At 44.0% G+C, this 21757-nt stretch overlaps 1 protein-coding gene across 1 annotated transcript in view; it reads right to left on the bottom strand.

Moving 5' to 3' along the window:
• Positions 1 to 21757, bottom strand: part of LOC142291335 (plasma membrane calcium-transporting ATPase 4-like) — a 306647-nt gene that overhangs the window by 64410 nt on the left and 220480 nt on the right. The window contains 5 exon segments of the mRNA XM_075335801.1: positions 13653 to 13832; positions 14888 to 15122; positions 15205 to 15446; positions 17393 to 17520; positions 17523 to 17634. Coding sequence (XP_075191916.1) covers positions 13653 to 13832; positions 14888 to 15122; positions 15205 to 15446; positions 17393 to 17520; positions 17523 to 17634 — 897 coding nt within the window.

A 21757-nucleotide genomic window follows, 5' to 3' on the forward strand; every position in this document is an offset into this window, starting at 1 on the left:
ATATAATTAAAAATCTGGTATCGCTTGAGTCATGCTAACTACAAGATGAAAGCAGCCTCATCACTTATACTGCGTATGATAGTGTAGACGCAACCCCCATCCCCCACCCCTATAAAAATCTTGAATAGCTAGGGGGGGTTTCATTCTGCAGATGCAAAACTTGAATAAAACGCTATTACAAAATATTATGTACCTGAAAATAGTACCAATAAAATCTTCAACTCAACCTGGTAAAAAAAAAAAAAGACCTCATACAGCTGTTAACTCAAAACAAAAAGATATAACTCTCAGACTATGGTGATGAAAAACAATAAAATAATGGTTTTAGTGTGCAAAAGTAGCAAAACAAACTATATAAATATGGTAATACTGCAATTGCAGACGCAGAGGATAAAGCAGATTTATCCAACCTCACTGTGAATGGCATAAAAAAGTAAATTAAAACCATTCTTGAACTGCTCTTCATTCCACTTGCCAAAAATCAGCTGAAGACTAGAATCACATTTATGTTGTGCTCTATGGTGAGCACTTACATTGTGGTTTCATTCTAAACCCCCAAAATGCAATTCAGAGCAAACCTTCTATGGCACATTCACTATAATGAAGCAGATTGAGTCACTGTCACGCTGGAGCATACAGACGCTCAGTGTGCGGCACAATAGAAGGGTAACAACAGGCGTGGTATAGAAGTAAGACCCTGGCGATAGGGAGAGGGGACACATCCTGCCACTCACCTGAGCCTCTACCCTATGCTCCCTAAAGTCTCTATTCGGGTCCTTCATCCCATTGCGGTCATATGCCTAGGCCCTCACTTGCCCTGAACTTACTCTGGCACTAGTCTCATCACTGCAATAATTTAACACAAGGGAAAGGAGACAGACCAGATGGACACAAAAAAAGAAAACACTAAGCTACTCCAATGCAGCTGAATAAAACAGCTGCAATTGTCACGACTCCTCAGATTCTCCAGAGACTGGCTCCTTCCAAGGGAACAGCATAAGGCTATGTGCCCATGGGAGTTTGTACAGGTGTCCCGACACAGGATCCCCACATTAAAATGAACCAGCTCCTCACAGCATCAGCAATCTCCCAAAGGAGATGTGTCAGGAGGATGAGGACCAGGTTTATCCAGCAATGAATGATACTATTATTGGGAAGAAAGGGATATCACAGTGGATGGGTGAGATTGTTCCATTTCTCTTCCCCTACTTATGCATTTTGAGCAGATCATTAAGTACCTTTGTTGGCAAAATCCTGAAATGTCTTTTGATGACTGACATGCTTTCTAGTCATTACTAATGACTAACTGGTAGTTTTGATATTTACCATTAGTATTGGCTATACCGTGTTTCATTTGTATGTTTGTCCTTGTCTGTTTTTACCATTGGTTACGACCTGTGACCATTTTATTATTGAAATATTAAAAGGTAATTTCTAGGCGTTATTTTTCAATTCACTTTGCTATATCTGGTTTCATACGTGAATTATATTGTCCAGTAGCTGCTTCTTTGAACAGGAGTGGTCACAAAGAGCTGCACTTGAGATTAAAGGTCCAGTCACACTAAGCAACTTACCAGCGATCCCAACAACGATAGGGATCGCTGGTAAGTTGCTAGGAGGTTGCTGGTGAGATGTCACACCGCGACGCTCCAGCGATCCCACCAGCAACCTGACCTGGCAGGGATCGCTGGAGCGTGGCTACACGAGTTGCTGGTAAGCTCACCAGCAACCAGTGACCAGACCTCAGCGCCGCGTGGAAGATGCTGCGCTTGGTAACTAAGGTAAATATCGGGTAACCAACCCGATATTTACCTTGGTTACCAGCGCACGGAGCTACACGTGCAGAGAGCAGCGCACACTGAGCGCTGGCTCCCTGCTCTCCTAGTTACAGCACACATCGGGTTAATTACCCGATGTGTGCTGCAGCTACATGTGCACAGAGCAGGGAGCAGCGCACAATGCTTAGCGCTGGCTCCCTGCTCTCCTAGCTACAGCACATATCGGGTTAATTACCCGATGTGTGCTGCAGCTACATGTGCACAGAGCAGGGAGCAGCGCACAATGCTTAGCGCTGGCTCCCTGCTCTCCTAGCTACAGCACACATCGGGTTAATTACCCGATGTGTGCTGCAGCTACATGTGCACAGAGCAGGAGCCGGCACTGACAGTGAGAGCGGCGGAGGCTGGTAACAAAGGTAAATATCGGGTAACCAAGGACAGGGCTTCTTGGTTACCCGATGTTTACTGTGGTTACCAGCCTCCGCAGAAGCCGGCTCCTGCTGCCTGCACATTTAGTTGTTGCTGTCTCGCTGTCACACACAGCGATCTGTGCTTCACAGCGGGACAGCAACAACTAAAAAATGGCCCAGGACATTCAGCAACAACCAACGACCTCACAGCAGGGGCCAGGTTGTTGCTGGATGTCACACACAGCAACATCGCTAGCAACGTCACAAACGTTGTTCGTTAGCAGCGATGTTGCTAGCGATGTTGCTTAGTGTGACGGGGCCTTAAGGCTACAAAGGATAGCCAGATAGGAAAGAGTCCTTAACCCCTACAGCACCAAAAGAAAGTAGATTCACTCAAACACAAGCTGCAGACCAGCGCATAAGGCGTTCTGACCTTCTGGTCCCAGACTCGCCAGAGAACTCCCCCAAGCGGGGCACATGCATGACAGTCACTTTGGACTTTATATTTGGCATCTATTTAGCAATAAAAGTGTGATCATCCAGTTATGTGAATGCATAAAAAGATGGGAAATGACGGAAACAGGTCAGACTGAGAGGCAAAATAAAAAAAACAAACATTTCATTCTGATCTGGAGGCACTATTAAGCCCCTTCACACGTCTCGATCCTTCATGTGGTCTACCCATTTTTGATACCCAGCAAAGATAAAGCAGACAATTGTGAGCTGTCTAATATTATCAGGCTGGGAAGGTGCATGCTTACTGGGCCCTTCCCAGCCTAAAAATACCTGGCTGTAGCCACCCCAGAAGTGCCACATGACATTAGATTTGCCAACTCTGGAGCTTCGCCTCGGCACTTTCCAATTGCCCTGGTACATTGGCAATCAGGGTAATGTTTTTTAAAGGGTTGATTGATGTAAAGAAAAAGAAAACGCACACTCGCATGACATACGGATACTAAGTGAGTAAAAAAAAACCAAAAAAAAACACAACACGCGCCCGAACACTCACCAACTTTTCTGACTGAGAATCTCAGCGATTTTATATATGCAAATGTGATTGCACTCTAAATCTGAAACTAGCCATAAAAAAATTTTGATTTATCCCAAAATAGTACCAACAAAAAAAATCATCTCATCCTACAACAAACTCCGCATTCAGGTCTGTCATCTATCAAGGGAAGGTTTTCAATTTATTGGCAGCACAAAAGCTCTGTAAAAGCAACATGCCTTCCCCTCCAAAAAGTCTTCAGTCCGAAAACTAAATCCCCACTCCCTTCTGTGCCCTACAGTGTGCCTAAAGAGTAATTAATGTCCACAAGTCTAATAGGTCCAGAAATATTTGGACAATGAGCGAATCTTGGCGATTTGTGCTCCGAATGTCACTATTTTTAATTTCAAATTAAACAACTGAGATGCAATTTAAGTGTAGACTTTCAGGTTTAATTAAAAGGGTTACACAAAAATATCCTGTGAAACGTTTAGGAATTGCAATCATTCCTTTACAAAGCCTCCTCATTTATTTTTACTTTGCAATAACTGCCTGAAGTCTGAAAGCTATGGACGTCACCAAACGCTGGATTTCCTTCTTTGTGATGTGATATTTTGTACAGCTGACTTCAGTTGTTGCTTATTTGTGGGTCTTTCTGCCTTAAGTTTTGTCTTAAGCATGTGAAATGCATACTTGATGGGGTTGAGATCTGCTAACTGATGGATTTTGTTTTTAATTTTTTTTCAGCACAATGATAGCCTGTTTCATTTCCACAAAGAGTTCCTTTGACCGCATATTATGGTTTCACAGCAACAGCTTCCAAATGCCACACCTGAAATTGACTTCAGAACTTTTACCTGCTTATTTAATAGTGCATTAACAAGGGAACAGCCCATGCAGACCATTAAGGAGCTTTTGAGATAATTGTCTAATTACATTTGGTCCCTTGAAAAAGTAGCTACATATTTAACAGCTGTAATTCCTAAACCCTTATTGCAAATAGGATGAGAATACCCTCAATTTAAAGGAAACCTGTCACCAGATTTTGGCCTTCTAAACTAAAACTAAAACCTTAAACAGCGCTTGGGCTGCTTTCTATACTGGTGCACGTGACCACCCCTGTAGACCTCACAAATATCTTTATAAAATCTCCGGCCATATATATCTGCCTGCGCAAACCGGTGAGTTCTAGGCGCATGTGCGAGAGTTTGCCGATGATGTGGATGAAGTGGTAGATGTCATCCACATTGCCGGGCAAATTTTACGCCCGTGAGGTGAACTTCTGGTTCATGCAGACGGGCCAATGTTTTTGGCTCTGCCCGCAATAGGGCAAAGTGAAGTGCGCCTGTGCGAGCCATAAACATGTTTGCGCAGGCGCGAGATATTGCCTGCCTATGTGTATGGCGTTCAAGGCGTCATCCACGTCAATCAGCACAAGAGGACAGCGAAAGGAGGCACAGATCAGGACGCCTATCAGACCGCACAATTTACATAAATGGCGGGAGATTCTATAAAGGCATTTGTGGGGTCTACAGAGGGGGCCAGGGGGTAACGTGCACCAATATAGAATGCAGCACAGGCGCTGCTTAAGGTGCTAATTGTAGTTTAGAAGACCAAAATCTGGTTACAGGTTCCCTTTAAAGCTGAGAGTCTGCTCTTTACTAGATCGAGCATTGGGTGCTCGGGTACACTGAGTGCTCAGCTGAGTATCACGGGTGCTCAAATGTGTCATTTGTGAATGATCCAACATGACACAGGACAGTTCCTTTCAGTGAATGATGGCAGCCGACATCGCTGTAAGCCATTGGCAGTCTCTGAATGGCCCTCACTGGGGTTAAAAACAATGTGCTTGGATGCTATGTGTAAAAAAAAAAAAAATCCTGCCCACCCTCTCTTGGAAATGCTCTGTTTATGGCTGGCTGTATGTGGGCAGAGCCAAACTGCTCAAACAGTGACTTCCAACCTACTCGTTCCTCCACTTAAACCACTCAGAGCGTCCAACCTGCTCAACCCAAGAAAAGACAACTGGAGCATTTTTGTGCTTGCTCATTATTAGTAAAGAGCTAAAATGCTAAAACTTGTGTCACTGTCCAAATATTTCTGGATCTAATTGTATGGGATTACTGTAGTGGGAAGGAACCACTTAATTTATGGGGTGCGTGTCTTCAGGAGCAAACCTGGTAACAATGTATTGGGCACCAACCTGGTATACCTCCAATTTCACTGTGTAAAATCCACTATGTTCTTTTTATGGGGAGGGGGGGGGGATACCTACAGGGCAAAACAGTAACTGCACTCGTACAACAATTGTGTGTACTTGTTTCACAAAAGGATTCACTTTTAGGCTATGTTCATACGTTGTGTTTTTGCTGGTTTTTTTAGCACGTTTTTTCATTGGTTTTATGCAAATAAATCGCTGCTTTTTACATTACCAGCAAAAGCCATGAGATTTCAGAAACCTCGTCCACATACACTTTTTTTCCCTGACTCAAATAGAAAGTAGCATGTCAATTCTTTCAGCATTTTTGCGGCTTTTTTCATTATTGAAAGCAATGTGAAAATGCAAGAACGCAGTAGCGGTTTTTGCTGCGTTTTTGCGGTGAATGAGACTAACTTTATTCAAAAAACATGTACTCTAGACAAATTACACACCAAAAATGCGGAAAAGAAAGGATTTTTGTAATGCCAAGAGGAGGTTTTGCTACAAAAAAAATATGCAGCAAAAACGCAATGTTCGAACATAGCCTTAGGCCCTGTGGCCACAGGAGAAAATACCTGTGGATTTTGCTGCGGAAAACCTGCGAATTTTCTAAATTTTCGAGATAAATCTGCAGGTTTGCGCAAGTACAGACACTCCCCATGTTATCCTATGTGATTTGGGGTGTACTGTTTCTATGCTGCGGATTTTGCACCTGCGGAAAGTGCTGCGGATTTTCCGCTGCCGCAAAGAACTGCATGTCAATTATTCCTGCGGATTGTCCTGCAGATTTCCTGCCTTTCAACTATGGAGATACAGGGGGGAAATCCGCAGTACAAACGCACAAATTCTGCACATTTTCCGTAGGTTTTCGGCAGCAATTCCGTTCCGGATTCAGGGGATCTGCTGGGTGACCCTGCGGAAATACCTGCAGAAAATTCCACAGGTACATTTTCTCGTCGGCACGGGGCCTTAGGATTTTTCTGCTGTTTTGGCACAGCAACTGGTACCTACAATCAAATCAAACAAAATCTGCATTCAGAAAGCCAAACGGTGCTTCCTTCCATCTGAGCCATGCCATGTGCATAGACAGCAGTTTACAACCACATATGATGTATTGCTGGAATTGCATACAGTGTGGAGTTCATTTTCTACTATTACTCCTTGTGAAAATGAAACATTTGAGGATAAATTTACATTTTAGCAGAAACAAAGTAATTTTTCGTGGTCATGACTCAATCTTCTAAAACATTGTAAAGCACATGTGTATAGTGAGCGTTTTTAACCCACTTTCAAGAATTCCTTGAGGTGTTTAGTTTCTAAAATGCAGTGCCATTGAGTATCTAATGGATCAAGCGACATCCACTCCTCTGGTGCTGCTGTGTGAATTTGAGATGCTGGAAGAACAGAGTTTCACACCAAGGGCAATAATAATCATTTATTGTACTAATAAGTATGGGCACAATGTGTGTCAGAGCTTAATCCGCTAAGTTATCAGGTTATGATGATGAATCTGAGTTGACTCAGAAATTGTGCTCATAAATATTAATACAATAAATGATTAATATCGCCCTCAGTGAGTAAGTCCGTGCTTTCAACACATTACCGACACTATCCTGCTGGATTGAAACCAAACCTCACACAGCATCGCTTGAGGAGTGGATCTGACTAGTCCACTCGTGTTACAAAATGTTTGGTCAAGGTTGATTGGGAACCTCTGTTACGACTGTTGTTTTCTTCCATGTTTACCACTTATTATCCTTGATGTAGATGTGACATATCTAAACCAAGCCCTCCTTATACTATTACATTAACTTCTTTTCTGGCAACCTACTAATCTCATTAACACTTAAGGTACCGTCACACTAAGCAACATTGCTAGCAACATCGCTGCTGAGGCACGACTTGCTAGCGATGTTGCTGTGTGTGACATCCAGCAACAACCTGGCCCCTGCTGTGAGGTCGTTGGTTGTTGCTGAATGTCCTGGACCAATTTTTAGTTGTTGCTCTCCCGCTGTGAAGAACACATCGCTGTGTGTGACAGCGACAGAGCAACAACTAAATGTGCAGGCAGCAGGAGCCAGCTTCTGCGGACGCTGGTAACCAATGTAAACATCGGGTAACCAAGAAGCCCTTACCTTGGTTACCCAATATTTACCTTCGTTACCAGCGTCCGCCGCTCTCACACTGTCAGTGGCAGCTCCCTGCTCTCTGCACACGTAGCTGGAGTACACATCGGGTAATTAACCCGATGTGTACTGTGGCTAGGAGTGCAGGGAACAGGGAGCCGGCACTGGCAGTGTGAGAGCGGCGGATGCTGGTAACGAAGGTAAATATTGGGTAACCCAGGGAAGGGCTTCTTGGTTACCCGATGTTTACCGTGGTTACCAGCGTCCGCAGAAGCCGGCTCCCTGCTGCCTGCACACGTAGCAGAGTACACATCGGGTAATTAACCCGATGTGTACTGTGGCTAGGTGTGCAGGGAGCCAGCGGTGTGCGCTGGTAACCAAGGTAAATATCGGGTTGGTTACCCGATATTTACCTTAGTTCGCAAACGCAGCATACTTCCACGTGTAGCGACGCTCCAGCGATCCCTGCCAGGTCGGGTTGCTGGTGGGATCGCTGGAGCGTCGCAGTGTGACATCTCACCAGCGACCTCCTAGCAACTTACCAGCGATCCCTATCAGGTTGTATCGTTGTTGGGATCTCTGGTAAGTTGTTTAGTGTGACTGGGCCTTTAGTGCATGGTTTCTCCTGACTGCCCTAAAGGCACGCTGCCAGGACATTTTTGCTATGGAATCTGAAGCCAGCATTCTGTAAGAGTTAAAGTTTACAGCCAGCTGTCTCTTATCTCATAGTCTGCTTTTGTTTACCTGCAATGTTAGTTTAAGCATCTTAGCTTTATCATTAGTGGGTCTGAGCAGACTGGCAGTTTCGGTCTCTCTCCTGTTCTCCCTGCAGAGAACACTTACGACTCTGCAGCGAGCAATTGACATACTTGCAGCTCAGAAAGCTGCACCGCAGGTCAGTTTATGCTGCAGGCAGTACATACACAGTGTGCATGGGATTTCTAGAAATCCCATCCACTGTGCTTGTACTGTACATTAAAAGCGTTTTGGACGCAGCTGAAACATGCTGTGTCCAAAACATTCTGAACACTGATTGTGGGCACGTACTCTAAGTCTAAAAGGAGGGTCATAAGAAGTATCTATCTAATCAGCTTAAACATTTAATAAATAATACAAAAATAAAAACTGCTGGAGATGCTTTTCAGCGCTTCTAAGGACTTTAAGGTGCATTTGTACGGCAGGATTATTGTGAATGAGCATTCCTAGAAACTTTCCGCTCACAATAATTGTGCACACTAACCAGGGTGGTTTACACACAAGATCATTTTTGTTGGCAGCGCATTGTTCTGTGTAAACAGGACCTGCGCTGCAAAGAACAATGGGAGGCTGTGTGCACTGAATGATCTGTTAGTGATCAGCAACACATCAGGGTGCGTCTGAAGCCAGTAGTGTTCGGCCTTTGTAAACAGTCTATTAGACAATGTTGTTTACCGACATGTGTCACGCAATGTAAATGAACGCTTAGTATAGGTTTCCATGTTTTTGATGTTGCAGAATTTCTGCACCTATTATTTAAATTTGGCTATTTGTGGTTTTTCATTGCGTTTTTGTGTGCGTTAATTTAACCATGTGTTTTTACCATGGTTTTGACACGGTTTTTTGTCTTTTTGGTGTGCCATGCTTTAAATAAAGCTCCTTTCTTTATTATATTTCCTGGTATTTGCTGTTGTCCAAACTTTATTGATAAACTTTGGTGCGGATCATACGAGGTCACCGCAGTTCACAGCAGGCAGGTCACACAGAAAGTAGCATGAGAGCAAGCAGCAGTGAAATGCGGTAACCTTATGACGTCAACGCTTGTCACTGCTGCGGAGACGTATGCTACATTCTCTGTGACCCGACTACTGTGAACGGCGGTGACGTCACCGCTCATCACTGCTGCCAGTGGTTCTCACGGAGCGGAGCGTGAGACCCGGTAGGGGCTGCTTTTCCAGCCTATGGGCCTCATTCTCTGAAAGTTCTTTATTAGCTGGATGACAGTAGAGGAACATTGTGGGACCATCAGTTTGACTACGTTGGAGCTGCACAAGAGTTCTTTTGGTAATAAACTGGTGAATGAGGGACTGTATCCTGTCTTTATTTCTGTCTTTCTAGGTCTTTCAGGTTTGCTTTTGTGGACTACTTTGGATTCGTTGGGATTATGTCAGAACTTCATGGCTCTTTTCTTTTTTTTTATAAATACATTGGTAAATGAGGGCTAGAGTCAGGAGATATTTTTCTAAAATAAAATATATTTTGTGTGTTTTTTGCTCTTTACATCTATTTGGTTAGTAATAGGGGTGTTTGGTAAACGCCTATCCATTACTAACACGAGGGCTTGATGACAGCTACCATTACACAACTGGCATTAACCCCACAAGTATTACCCGGATTGTCACCGCACCAGTGCAATCAGGAAGAGCTGGATAAAGAGCCAGAATTGGCGCAACTAATGGATATGTCACTTTTGAGGCAGCTGTGGGATGCTATTTTTAGGCTGGGAAGTGCCAAATAACCATGGCCCTTCCTAGCCTGATAATACCAGACCTCTACCAGACCTCAGCTGTCTACTTTAACGTGGCTGGTTTTAAAAAATGAAGATGGGCGACCCACGGCACTTTTTTAATATTATTTAACTATTAATAAGAAAACAAATAAACAGTGGGATACCTCTATTTTTTGATAACCAGCCAAGGTACATCAGACAACTCTGTGCTGCAGCCTGTAGCTGTTGCTTTACCTATGCTGGTGATGAAAAATAGGCGGGACCCCACAATTTTTTTTCCTTTAGGCTATGTGCGCACTGGGAAATGGAATTTTCTTGAGAAAATTCCGCATGCTCTCAAAGATTACCGCACCCGCGGTAAAAAAAACGCGGCAAACCGCACCCGAAAACCGCATGCGGTTTGCTGCGGTTTCACCGCGGTATTGTTCGCGATATTGCTGCGGTTTTGCCGCGTGCGGGTTGGGATGTGCTTTATTGCATTCAATGCAATAAAGCACATTGAAAAAAAAAAAAAAGTCATTTAATTCTAAGATAGTAGATAGATAGACAGAAGAATAGATAGAGGGATAGATAGATAGACAGACAGATAGAGGCATAGATAGATAGATAGATAGAGGACAGATCGCTACATTTCCCACGGTCGGCAGTGAGTTCACATTACCGGCCGTGGGAAATGACCGGTAATTACCTCTGCTGTCTGCTGCATTCATTCAGCGCTGTGTCTGTGACAGTCGCGGCTGGATGTAAGCAGCGCAGGACGTCGGAGCTGTGGATTACGCCGGAGCTTTGTTTCGGGAGGGGTTAATAAAATGGTGAACGAGGCTTGTTTGCTTTATTTAAAATAAAGGATTTTTCTGTGTGTGTTTATTCACTTTACTTACGGGTTGATCATGTCAGCTGTCACATAGACGCTGCCATGATCAAGCCTGGAGTTAATGGCGGTGATCCACCACCATTAACCCCTTGTATTACCCTGCTGCCACTGCTACACGGCGGCAGGAAGAGCCGGGGACACGCCGGTGCTTCCGCATAATGGATGCGACAGTCCCGGGGCAGCTGCGGCTGATCTTCTCGGCTGCGGGAGGGGGAGTGAGGCGGGGGACATTAACCCTGCCCCTCTCCCTCCCCAGCCTGAGAATACCGGGCCGCCGCTGTGTGCTTACCTCGGCTGGATGGTAAATATGCAGCGGAGCCCACGTTCTTTGTTTTCTATATTTCCGTTTTCTTTATATGTGTCTGTGATCTATGTCTGTGTGTGAGTGATCTGTGTGTTTGTTTACTCTCTGCACGGCTTCCTCTTCCTGTAATGACATCACTTCCCTGCAAAACCGCAGACAGGCGATGTACATTACCGGAGGTAAACCGCAAAATACCGCAGGGAATAACGCAGGAAAACGCAGTGAACCGCACAGAATTTGCTTCCTGCATTATTCCCTGCGGGATTTCACGATTAACATTGGAGTCAATGGAGTGAACTCCCGCAGCGACGTGCGGAAAAGAATTGACATGCAATTGTTTTTGCTGCGGGAATCCCGCAGCAAAACATGCAGCGGTCAAATTCCGCCTAGTGCGCACAGGATTTTTTTTGCCCATAGGTTTTGCTGGTGATTCACTGCAGAGATGTTATGAACATTTTCTGCAGCGAAACATGCAGCAAAACCGCAAATAATCTGCGGCAAAATCCGGTAAGTGCGCACATAGCCTAAGTTGGCTAAATAGCTGGACAAGCTATCTATCTATGTACCATTTATACATCTAGCAATTATCTATCTTTGCACACTTTTACACACACACACACACACACACACACACACACACACACACACTATATATTATATATACAAGTAAATTTTAGTATCATCTTTTTTTTCGATACATATCACACGGATGTCATCCGCGTGCTGCAATATTTCATCCATGTTGCAGGGAAAAAAAACAAACTAACAAGTCTCAGTGTGCATCACACGGACACGCATGTAGTTCACAGGGAGACATGGTCTGTGTGAAAACACAGAGGTGTGAAGGTCCCCATAGATTTTAATTAGCATTAGTGTAAACGTGTCTGAAATACGTGAGAAAACGAACAACAAAAAAAAGGCTTTACCTAAAGGGCTAGTGGTAAAACGAAGTCCTGCCCTAAAGCGTAACCTACATTTTAATTTTTATTTAATAAATGAATAGTGTGCATGAAAATAAGCAAGTTTGTAATATATCTCATCAGGTAAACTTGCTTCTTTATCCAACAGAACTGATCAGTCATTATCAACATTCTCAATTATGAGGTAAAATCTATATTCAGAACAGACTTTCTCATTACTGAGACAGGATATGGCAGTTGGTGCGGATGAGATTTTTGACGATAGGAGGAGGGAGGAGCTAGATGAAGAAAGAGGAGTTAGAGGAAGAGGGAGGAACTAGATGGAGGAGCTAGAGGAATAGGGAGGGGCTACAGGGAGAAGCTAAAGGAAGAGGGAGGGGCTAGAAGGAGAAGTTAAAGGAAGAGAGAGGGGTTAGAGGCAGCAGGAGGGGCTAGAGGCAGACTTCCATCCCCTCCTGTCTCTTTTACCTACATAGCATCTCTTCAGTACAAACTTCTATTTTGATAATGACTGCTCAATTCCGGCAGAAAAAGAAGCAAATTTGTCTGATAAGATACATTATACAGTTGAAGGAGTTGTATTTTTCAATAGTCTTCAGATGTGAATAAAAATTACTGTGTAATTCACGCAAAACTGTTTACAATTTCTTTTTGTGACATGAACATAAAAAAAGGTTGTTTTTTTTATAATGTTCTTCCTTCAGACAATACTGAGCATTGATAAAAACTGCAGTTTACTTGAACTGTACCTGGAACATCTATACGAGGCTCCGTTACAAAAACAGGCAAGTACAAATCAAAGACAGAGCTTATTTGGGCCTCATAAGACTCAAGGACCTGCTATGCCAGCAGAAATCACATGATTAAAGGTCAACTAAAAGCAGGGACAATACTGATGCTTCTGCTCACTGCATAGTGCTTACTGAGTGTTAAAGGGAGTCTGTCATCTTAAAAAAAGTTAAAAGCAGAAATCGCTATGAATGGGAATAACTATCTTTGAATAAAAGTAGTGATGTGTTTGACCACAATGGGATGTTCTAAAACAATTGAATGTTACTAAACATAGGCCCAGATGAGACTAAGTTAATTTTTCAATAGCTGCCTAAAGAAAAACAGGAGGCAGAATAAATAAATATATATTTCTGTAGGTGAACTTTTTCCAGAATAATAAATCTTACAATTAGCCTTCACAGTTGTGGTAAAGCTGGTTTTTAATTCTGGGATCTGTTCAAATCCCTGCTACAAATAATAGATTACCTGAGAATCTATTTCTCACACAGTTTGTTTCTAGTGATGAGCAAACACTTCCATGCTCGGATGCTCAGTATTCATAACGAGCAGTGGATGCTCGGATGGGCACGACTCGAGAGAATAATGGAAGTCAATGGAGACTCAAACATTTTACTGGGAAATCTTCCGGAAAAATGCTCTAGTTCCCCATTGACTTCCATTATACTTGAGTCATGCCCATCCAATTATCCAACTGCTTTTAATGAGTACCGAGCACCCGAGCATGGTAGTGCTTGCTCATCACTATTCGGTCCCACTTGCTCACTTTCTTGCTTACCTCCCCCTTTTCATTTCGGATCAATGTGTTGAACTCTTTTCCCTCAAGGCACAGGAAGTCTTCCCCAGGTTGCAGGATGCCACACTTTGTAGCAATGGCACGAGCTGTGTTTATATTGTCACCAGTAACCATGCGCACAGTAATCCCTGCTCTCTGGCACTTCAGTATAGCCTCTGGTACCTGCAGGAGAGGTGAAATGATAGGAGACAGAATATGACAAAATAGGAATAGAGCTGACAATTGCAGAAGGAATAAGATTAGTAATATCTCCTTTACCCAGTGTTTTATATATGCATTTTTAATGGTGCTCTCAATTCTTATTCTAGATGTTTTTTGAGGTTCAGTAGAACAGGATACAGGGAAAAATGCCACATCTAGAGCATGCAGCAATTTGATAAAAACAACACTGACTTCAAAAGCCCTACAAAAAAAAAAAATCAAACTGGAACGATGTGGGTGTGGACATTTAATATATTTTATCACCAGTCATCATTGGCATGCTACTAAATGATTTGTTGCCCTAAAAAGATGCTTAAAAGAAATGGTGAATTTACATTTGAGGTGAGCAGCCACCTTATAAACGTTTAAGTAGAAGACTTATTTCAATTAATACACATAGATATGTTAATAATTCATTCAAGATATTTATTCCACAAACCCATCATGTTTTCAGAGAGGTTATCCAGGACTTTGATGACCTATACTAAGGAGAGATCAATCTTAATGTCTGATCAGTGCGACCCCCAACAAACTCACCGATTAGCTGTTCCTGATGACGCCGCTGCCAGCCAGAACTACTGAGCTGCAAAGCTGCACAGTACAGGTCCGTCAACTGTATAGTAGCCACAGCTGGGTACTGCACACCGAATGCTATTCGAATCAGTAGGGGGCAGATATGAGTACCCTGCTGCGGCCACTAATCCATCGACTGAGCTGTGCAGCTCCCCGCAACTAGTTCTGGCTGCGGCGTCATCAGGAACAGCTGATCGATGGGGGTGCCACATGTCGCACCCTCACTAACCAGACATTGATGGCCTATCCTAAAAAAAGGCCATCGATGTTAAAAGTCCTGAACAACTTCTTTAGTTAAAGCAGTCACCTGTGAGGATTTACACCCAGAGACTATGAGAAAAGACTATTGAATGTTGTCTAAATGTACACATTACCAAAGCATGCAGTGATCATTTCAACATGCATTAAGAAAGAAAATAATTTTAGTAATAGGAATAGGTTACCTCTGGACGAACAGGGTCTTCAATGCCCACCACGGCAATACAAGTAAGGTCAGACAAGATGTCTGCTTCGTTATCCCAGTCAGGTTCAGTGCCCGCTGGGAAGTCACGATAAGCCAAACAAATGGTACGAAGCCCATCACACGCCATCGGCTCAATTACTTTTTTTACCATTTCATCTCGGTCTCTAGTTTTAAATGGGCATACTTCCCCACCTTGATCCAAAATTTTTGTACATCTATGCAACAAGAAGGAGGAACATTAGTATGTAGAAAAAATATATCCTATTCCGAGAAATACAAGTCGTCCGCCATCCTTACTTGCGTAAAATTATTTCAGAAGCGCCTTTGCTGTACATGCGGAAACCCCCTCCGGACTCGCTGAGTACTGTGCTCATGGACTTGCGCACTGAATTGAAGGTATACACTTTGTAGAGTTTCTCTTCAGGAATCTCGTTACGAACAGCTTGGTAATCTTGCTTCAGGTCCAAAACAAATCCCAGCAGAGCACATTCAGTCTTATTACCCACTTGTCTGGGGAGACCACCTTCTTTTTCTGGGGGCTATAGATTGGTTGGAAAAGAGGATTATAAAGTTTGATAACATAGATAAGGGTACAATGTTAGTATTGTCATGCAGTGCTGCTAAATGAAATCTAATATATAAAGCTGAATGTGTGTATGTATGTGTGTATGTCCGGGATTGGCATCTGCACCGTCGCAGCTACAGCCACAGAATTTTGCACACTCACACATCTGGACCCCGAGAGCATTATAGGCTATGTTTTGAGGGGAAATTTTAACCTCACGCTTTACAGTTAATTCGCCAAAAAACCTGCCTCCATTTAAGTGAATGGATCTGGGAGCACAGTGCAGCCAGAACTTCAGAAGAATGCGCAGCCACGCCCTTAAATGGAATGTTGGCGTGTCACAACGCAGCCAGGGAAAGAGACAGACACAGACAGAAAAAGAGGCAGGGTGAGAAACAGACACAAAGAGACAGACACAGACAAAGACAGACTGAAAGGGAAAGAGACAGACAGGGAAAGAGGGAAAGAAACAGACAGGTTAAGAGACAGATACAGACAGGTAAAGACACAGACAAAGAGAGAGAGACAGACACAGGGAAAGAGACAGACAAAGACAGGTAAAGAGACAGACAAAGAGACAGACACAGGGAAAGAGAGGGACAGAGAGACAGGGAAAGAAACAGACAGTGAAAGTGACAGAGATAGATAGACAGGGAAAGAGATAGATAGACAGGGAAAGAGATTGAGACAGACGGAGAAAGAGACAGTCAGAGACAGACAGGGAAAGAGACAGACAGACAAAGAGATAGAGAGAGACAGAGAGATATATACAGAGGGGGAGACAGACAGAGAATAGGAGAGAAACAGAGAGACAGTTACTATCCCGGGCAGCAGATGTTGTGTGCAGAATACATTTTTGTTAATACATTCTATTTTGTTAACAACAGTTATTAACCCGGGCGAAGCCGGGTAGTACAGCTAGTAAATAAATAAAATGAACATGTCCAAAGCATCCTTCAGCAACGGACATCGCTAACTACAGGAATGTAATAATGGAGATCTGGGACTGTCACGGTGCCTAGTGGCAATGGATTACAGAGTTGTTTGACTACAGAAAAAGATATTTTTTTGAAAATGTAAAATATAATTATTAGTTTACTGACAGATTTCAGTTCCTCCACTGTAGCTGTCATTCTAAGACAGGCAGGCAGCTCCCTCCACCGTTCATCACATAACGATGAGGAAGGTGTCTGTCTCTTCAATAGCTAAGTCTAATCCTTTGTTATATGGAATAAGTCATCGGCAGAGGTGTCTGGCAGTAGCTTATTCCTCCCCTCATTTCGAATACATAGCATGATGGGAGTCCCTCCCAAACAGCCAGTTAAAGACCCCATATACACATTACATGAAAGTCAGCCAAAACCACCGATTTCACACTAGCTGATCATCTTAGGTGTATGCTGGCTTTCCGACAGATAAAGTCAGGGGAAATAAGGATTGGGCAGGAAGGACTGTCAGTTTGAATGCCAGATGCCATTGTTTTCAGGAGAGATAAGCTGCTATGAGATATTTGGCAGCAGCTTTCTACTCTCTTCCTGTAGAAAATGACCGTTTAGCTGAGCCAAGTGTCATATGTATGGAGGAGTCAGGATATCTGTCTGACAATTGACAATTGAAAAGTTCCTCGACAGCTACTTAATGTGTAAGATTATGGCCACCTTCAGACCTGTATTTATTGGAAACAATCAGTACTTTGAATTTATGCAATTTAGTGGAGAATCTGGCCCCGGAGAAGACAGTTACCCCAAAAAGGAGAATTTTTCTTTAGCTAATAAGCAATTTGTTTTATAGCGTTTCTGCATTTTATTGGAATATATGGTATGCATCAATTCCTAGGATCAGTCGTCACCATGCTGATTATAGCATACATCAAACGCTTTAGCTGTACAAAATTTTTCTTATGGATTTAGGAATACTTACCAAGATCTTTGATGTATATGCCGAATTAACTGATATTCCATTAACGACCAGGTCTAATATTTTGGGGTTCAGTGCTTCAGGATCAGGAATTTGTCTATAGTGAGTGCCACACACATATGCTTGAACACAGTCATACGATTCATGGTTAAGGTGCCAGTTTTGTCAGAACATATAGCTGTAGCATTGCCCATAGTTTCACATGCATCCAAGTGACGTACAAGGTTATTATCTTTCATCATTTTCTAAAAAAACAAAAACAAAAAAGAGAATAAGAGCAGGACATTAGAATATATTGGATGTCAAAGAAGTGATATAATGGAGGCTGTGGCTAGGGCGGGCATATGAGCGCCTGCACAGCAAGAGAGCTCAGGGGACATCACCTGCTTGCAACTCCACCGAACCCCTGTCATTTTATACTTCCAGGTCCGGACTCCATAAGGTCCCCCTGCATTATCAGCGGTGTGAATATGACTTGGGGTATTACCAAAGGCATCAGGAGGCTGCTCCTGTGCAGACAGGAATCCCAAGATGGCGCCAACGCACCCTTAGCAGCACAAGAGGGTGAAAATCAGCGTCTGCAAGCTCAGTAATGAAACTAGCTGGCTTCACCCTAACCCAGGGCAAAAGGGCTCCCTCCTCTAAGGAGGTATATACACAGCCTGCTGACTCCTCTGATCGGTTCTCTGTGCTTTCAGGAGAAACCGAGGATTATATTACAAATAATTCTCATTACACTCCTGTCCTGCAGCCCAGCCAGAAGTAGCTCCCCCTGTACATAGCTCAGATCAGCAGGAGGCTGAGCCTACATTAAAAGATGTGTTCCTGGCTGTAACACAATACGGCTCTGTTTTATCTTCACTGAGCACAGATGGGCCAGATAAAAAGACAAAATCTCTTAAAGGGAATCTATTGCTTTTTATCACCTAATCTGAGAGCAGCATAACGTAGGGGCAGAGATCCCGATTGATCCCGATTCCAGCGGTGTTTCACTTAGTGGGCTGCTTAGTGTAGTTTGATAAAATCACAGTTTAATCAGCAATAGATTATCATTAGAGGACTATTTGGCGTGCTGCCAGGTAGTCCCAACATATTCATGAGCTCTATAAATGCTAAATCTGCAGTAGAGAAAACATTGATTTTATCAACATGATAGCAATCAGTTCAGCCAGTGACACGTCGCTGGAATGGTCTCTGTCTCTACATTATGCTGCTCTCAGATAAGGTAGCAAAAACCTTAAAAGGAATGTGAGCAGGTTTGTGTTACTTCATCTGAAAGCAGCATCATGAAGTGGTAAGAGACCCTCGATCCAACGATGTGTCACATAGATTACTGGGTGCAGTCGTTCTGACACAATCAGAGCTTTTACATTTAGGGTACAGTCACACTTAGCGACGCAGCAGCGATCCCACCAGCGATCTGACCTGGTCAGGATCGCTGCTGCGTCGCTACATGGTCGCTGGTGAGCTGTTAAACAGGCAGATCTCACCAGCGACCAGTGACCAGCCCCCAGCCAGCAGCGACGTGCAAGCGATGCTGTGCTTGCACGGAGCTGGCATCTGGAAGCTGCGGACGCTGGTAACTAAGGTAAACATCGGGTATGGTTACCCGATGGTTTACCTTAGTTTACCAGCGCACACAACTTAGCTTAGCGTGTGCAGGGAGCAGGAGCCGGCACTGGCAGCATGAGAGCTGCGGAGGCTGGTAATGAAGGTAAATATGGGTAACCACCTTGCTTACCCGATGGTTTACCTTGGTTACAGCTTACCGCAGGCTGTCAGACGCCGGCTCCTGCTCCCTTCACATTCAGGATTGTGCTCTCTCGCTGTCACACACAGCGATGTGTGCTGATCAGCGGGAGAGCAACAATAAAAAAAAACGAACCAGGGCAGTGGTGTAACGAGCAGCGATCTCACAGCAGGGGCCAGATCGCTGCTCAGTGTCACACACAGCGGAGATCGCTAATGAGGTCACTGCTGCGTCACAAAAAACGTGACTCAGCAGCGATCTCAGTAGCGATCTCGCTGTTGTGTGAAGTACCCCTTAAGCTGGATTCACACATAGCGACAGCGACATCGCTGTTACGTCACCATTTTCTGTGACGTAACAGCGACCTTGTAAGTCGCTGTTATGATCGCTGCTTAGGCTGTCAAACACAGCGACGCAGCAGCGATCATAACGTCGCTACATGTGCAGAGAGCAGGGAGCCGCGCACACAGCTTAGCGCTGGCACCTTGCTCTCCTAGCTACAGTACACATCGGGTTAATTAACCCGATGTGTACTGCAGCTACATGTCACAGTGCAGAGAGCAGGGAGCCGCGCACACTGCTTAGCGCTGGCTCCTTGCTCTCCTAGCTACAGTACACATAGGGTTAATTACCCGATGTGTACTGCAGCTACATGTGCACAGAGCAGGAGCCGGCACTAGCAGCAAGAGCGGAGGAGGCTGTGAAACGAAGGTAATATCGGGTAACCAGGGAAAGTTCTTCCCTTGGTTACCCGATGTTTACAGTGGTTACAGCTTTCCGCAGCTGCCAGACGCCCGGCTCCTGCTCCCTGGCTCGCTTCATTTCGTCGCTCTCTCGCTGTCACACACAGCGATGTGTGCTTGACAGCGGGGAGAGCGGCGACGAAAAAATGAAGCAGGACATTCAGCAACGAGCAAACGACCTCACAGCAGGGGCCAGCTCGTTGCTGGATGTCACACACCGCGACAGCGACGGGACGTCGCTGCAACGTCACAGAAAACGGTGACGTAAGCAGCGATGTCATTGTCGTCGTCGCTGTGTGTGACACCACCTTTAGTCATGCAGCGGCCTCTATGTACAAAGTCTATAGACAGAGAGATGGTATTCAGAGGGAGAGGTCTGATGTAGTCCTGGCAATGATAATCCTCGGTGATAATAGTAAACAACAGCACAGCAGGGTAATAAATTACACATCATTAAACTGTGTGTTCGCCTCTATCTCCTGCTGTCTTCAGAATACATAGCACAACCTGCTGACAGATTTTCTTTAAGGATATATAGGCATACTACTGCAATTCTATGCTGGAATACAAAAAGATTGTTTAACCAGTGTGCAATACAAATCCTTTAAAACATCAATTTTATTAATTAAATATTAAAAATCGCCCAGGTGAAAAACTCCAAAAAACTCAATATATAATCAATAAAAAGGGAGAGCTACTATGGGTCAGGTGCAACCATATATTCTGAAGTTACACAGGCAAATATAAAGATAGAAAAGCCAGTCCGAAATTTATTTATACTATAGTGACCCTAGTATGTCACTATATCTGGCTCTGCCTAACAACGGAGGGTATGACGCCCTAACGTAGCTGGGCGCCCCCGTTCCTCGACGGCTGACCCTCACTCACCCTACTTGACCCTACCAAAATGATGATAGTATCTGTACCAAATACTCTCAATAACATATGGTGTAATACTCCATTTTAATTTCAGTAAGAGGAGTACCTCAAATAACAATTCTGCAGGCACAGAGAAGGGAACAACTATAAAACGGGTACACCAATAAGTTATGATATTTACAGAGGCAGACCAAATGAACAAGCCTGTCCAAAACTTATTTATGTTAAAGTGACCCTAGTATATCACTATACCTGGCTCTGCCTGGCAACGGAGGGTATGACGCCCTAACGTAGCTGGGCGCCCCCGTTCCTCGACGGCTGTCCCTCACTCGCCCTCGTTGACCCTACCAATATAAGGATGGTGTCTGTGCCTAATAATCTCAGTAATTAACACAAAATGTAATACTCCAATGAGAGTCCAACTAGAGGATTAATACCTCAATACACAAATTTACAGGTACGGAACAAAGACAAGGACATCTGCTGCCACAATCGGCTTACAGCATGTCTATCAATATACAATGGGGACAAAATGTACTTCCCTCAATTAGATGCTGTTTACATGGCCTCAACGCGTTTCCCCCGCCCGTCATCAGATCATCAGGAAGCCCAAGGGTGATGATAAGAAGATATACATCCCACCACACATGATGCTGGGATGTATATCTTCTTATCATCACCCTTGGGCTTCCTGATGATCCGATGACGGGCGGGGAAACGCATTGAGGCCATGTAAACAGCATCTAATTGAGGGAAGTACATTTTGTCCCCATTGTATATTGATAGACATGCTGTAAGCCGATTGTGGCAGCAGATGTCCTTGTCTTTCTTCTGTACCTGTAAATTTGTGTATTGAGGTATTAATCCTCTAGTTGGACTCTCATTGGAGTATTACATTTTGTGTTAATTACTGAGATTATTAGGCACAGACACCATCCTTATATTGGTAGGGTCAACGAGGGCGAGTGAGGGACAGCCGTCGAGGAACGGGGGCGC

This window comes from Anomaloglossus baeobatrachus, chromosome 2 (genome assembly GCF_048569485.1).
Source record: "Anomaloglossus baeobatrachus isolate aAnoBae1 chromosome 2, aAnoBae1.hap1, whole genome shotgun sequence".
Lineage (NCBI taxonomy): Eukaryota > Metazoa > Chordata > Amphibia > Anura > Aromobatidae > Anomaloglossus > Anomaloglossus baeobatrachus.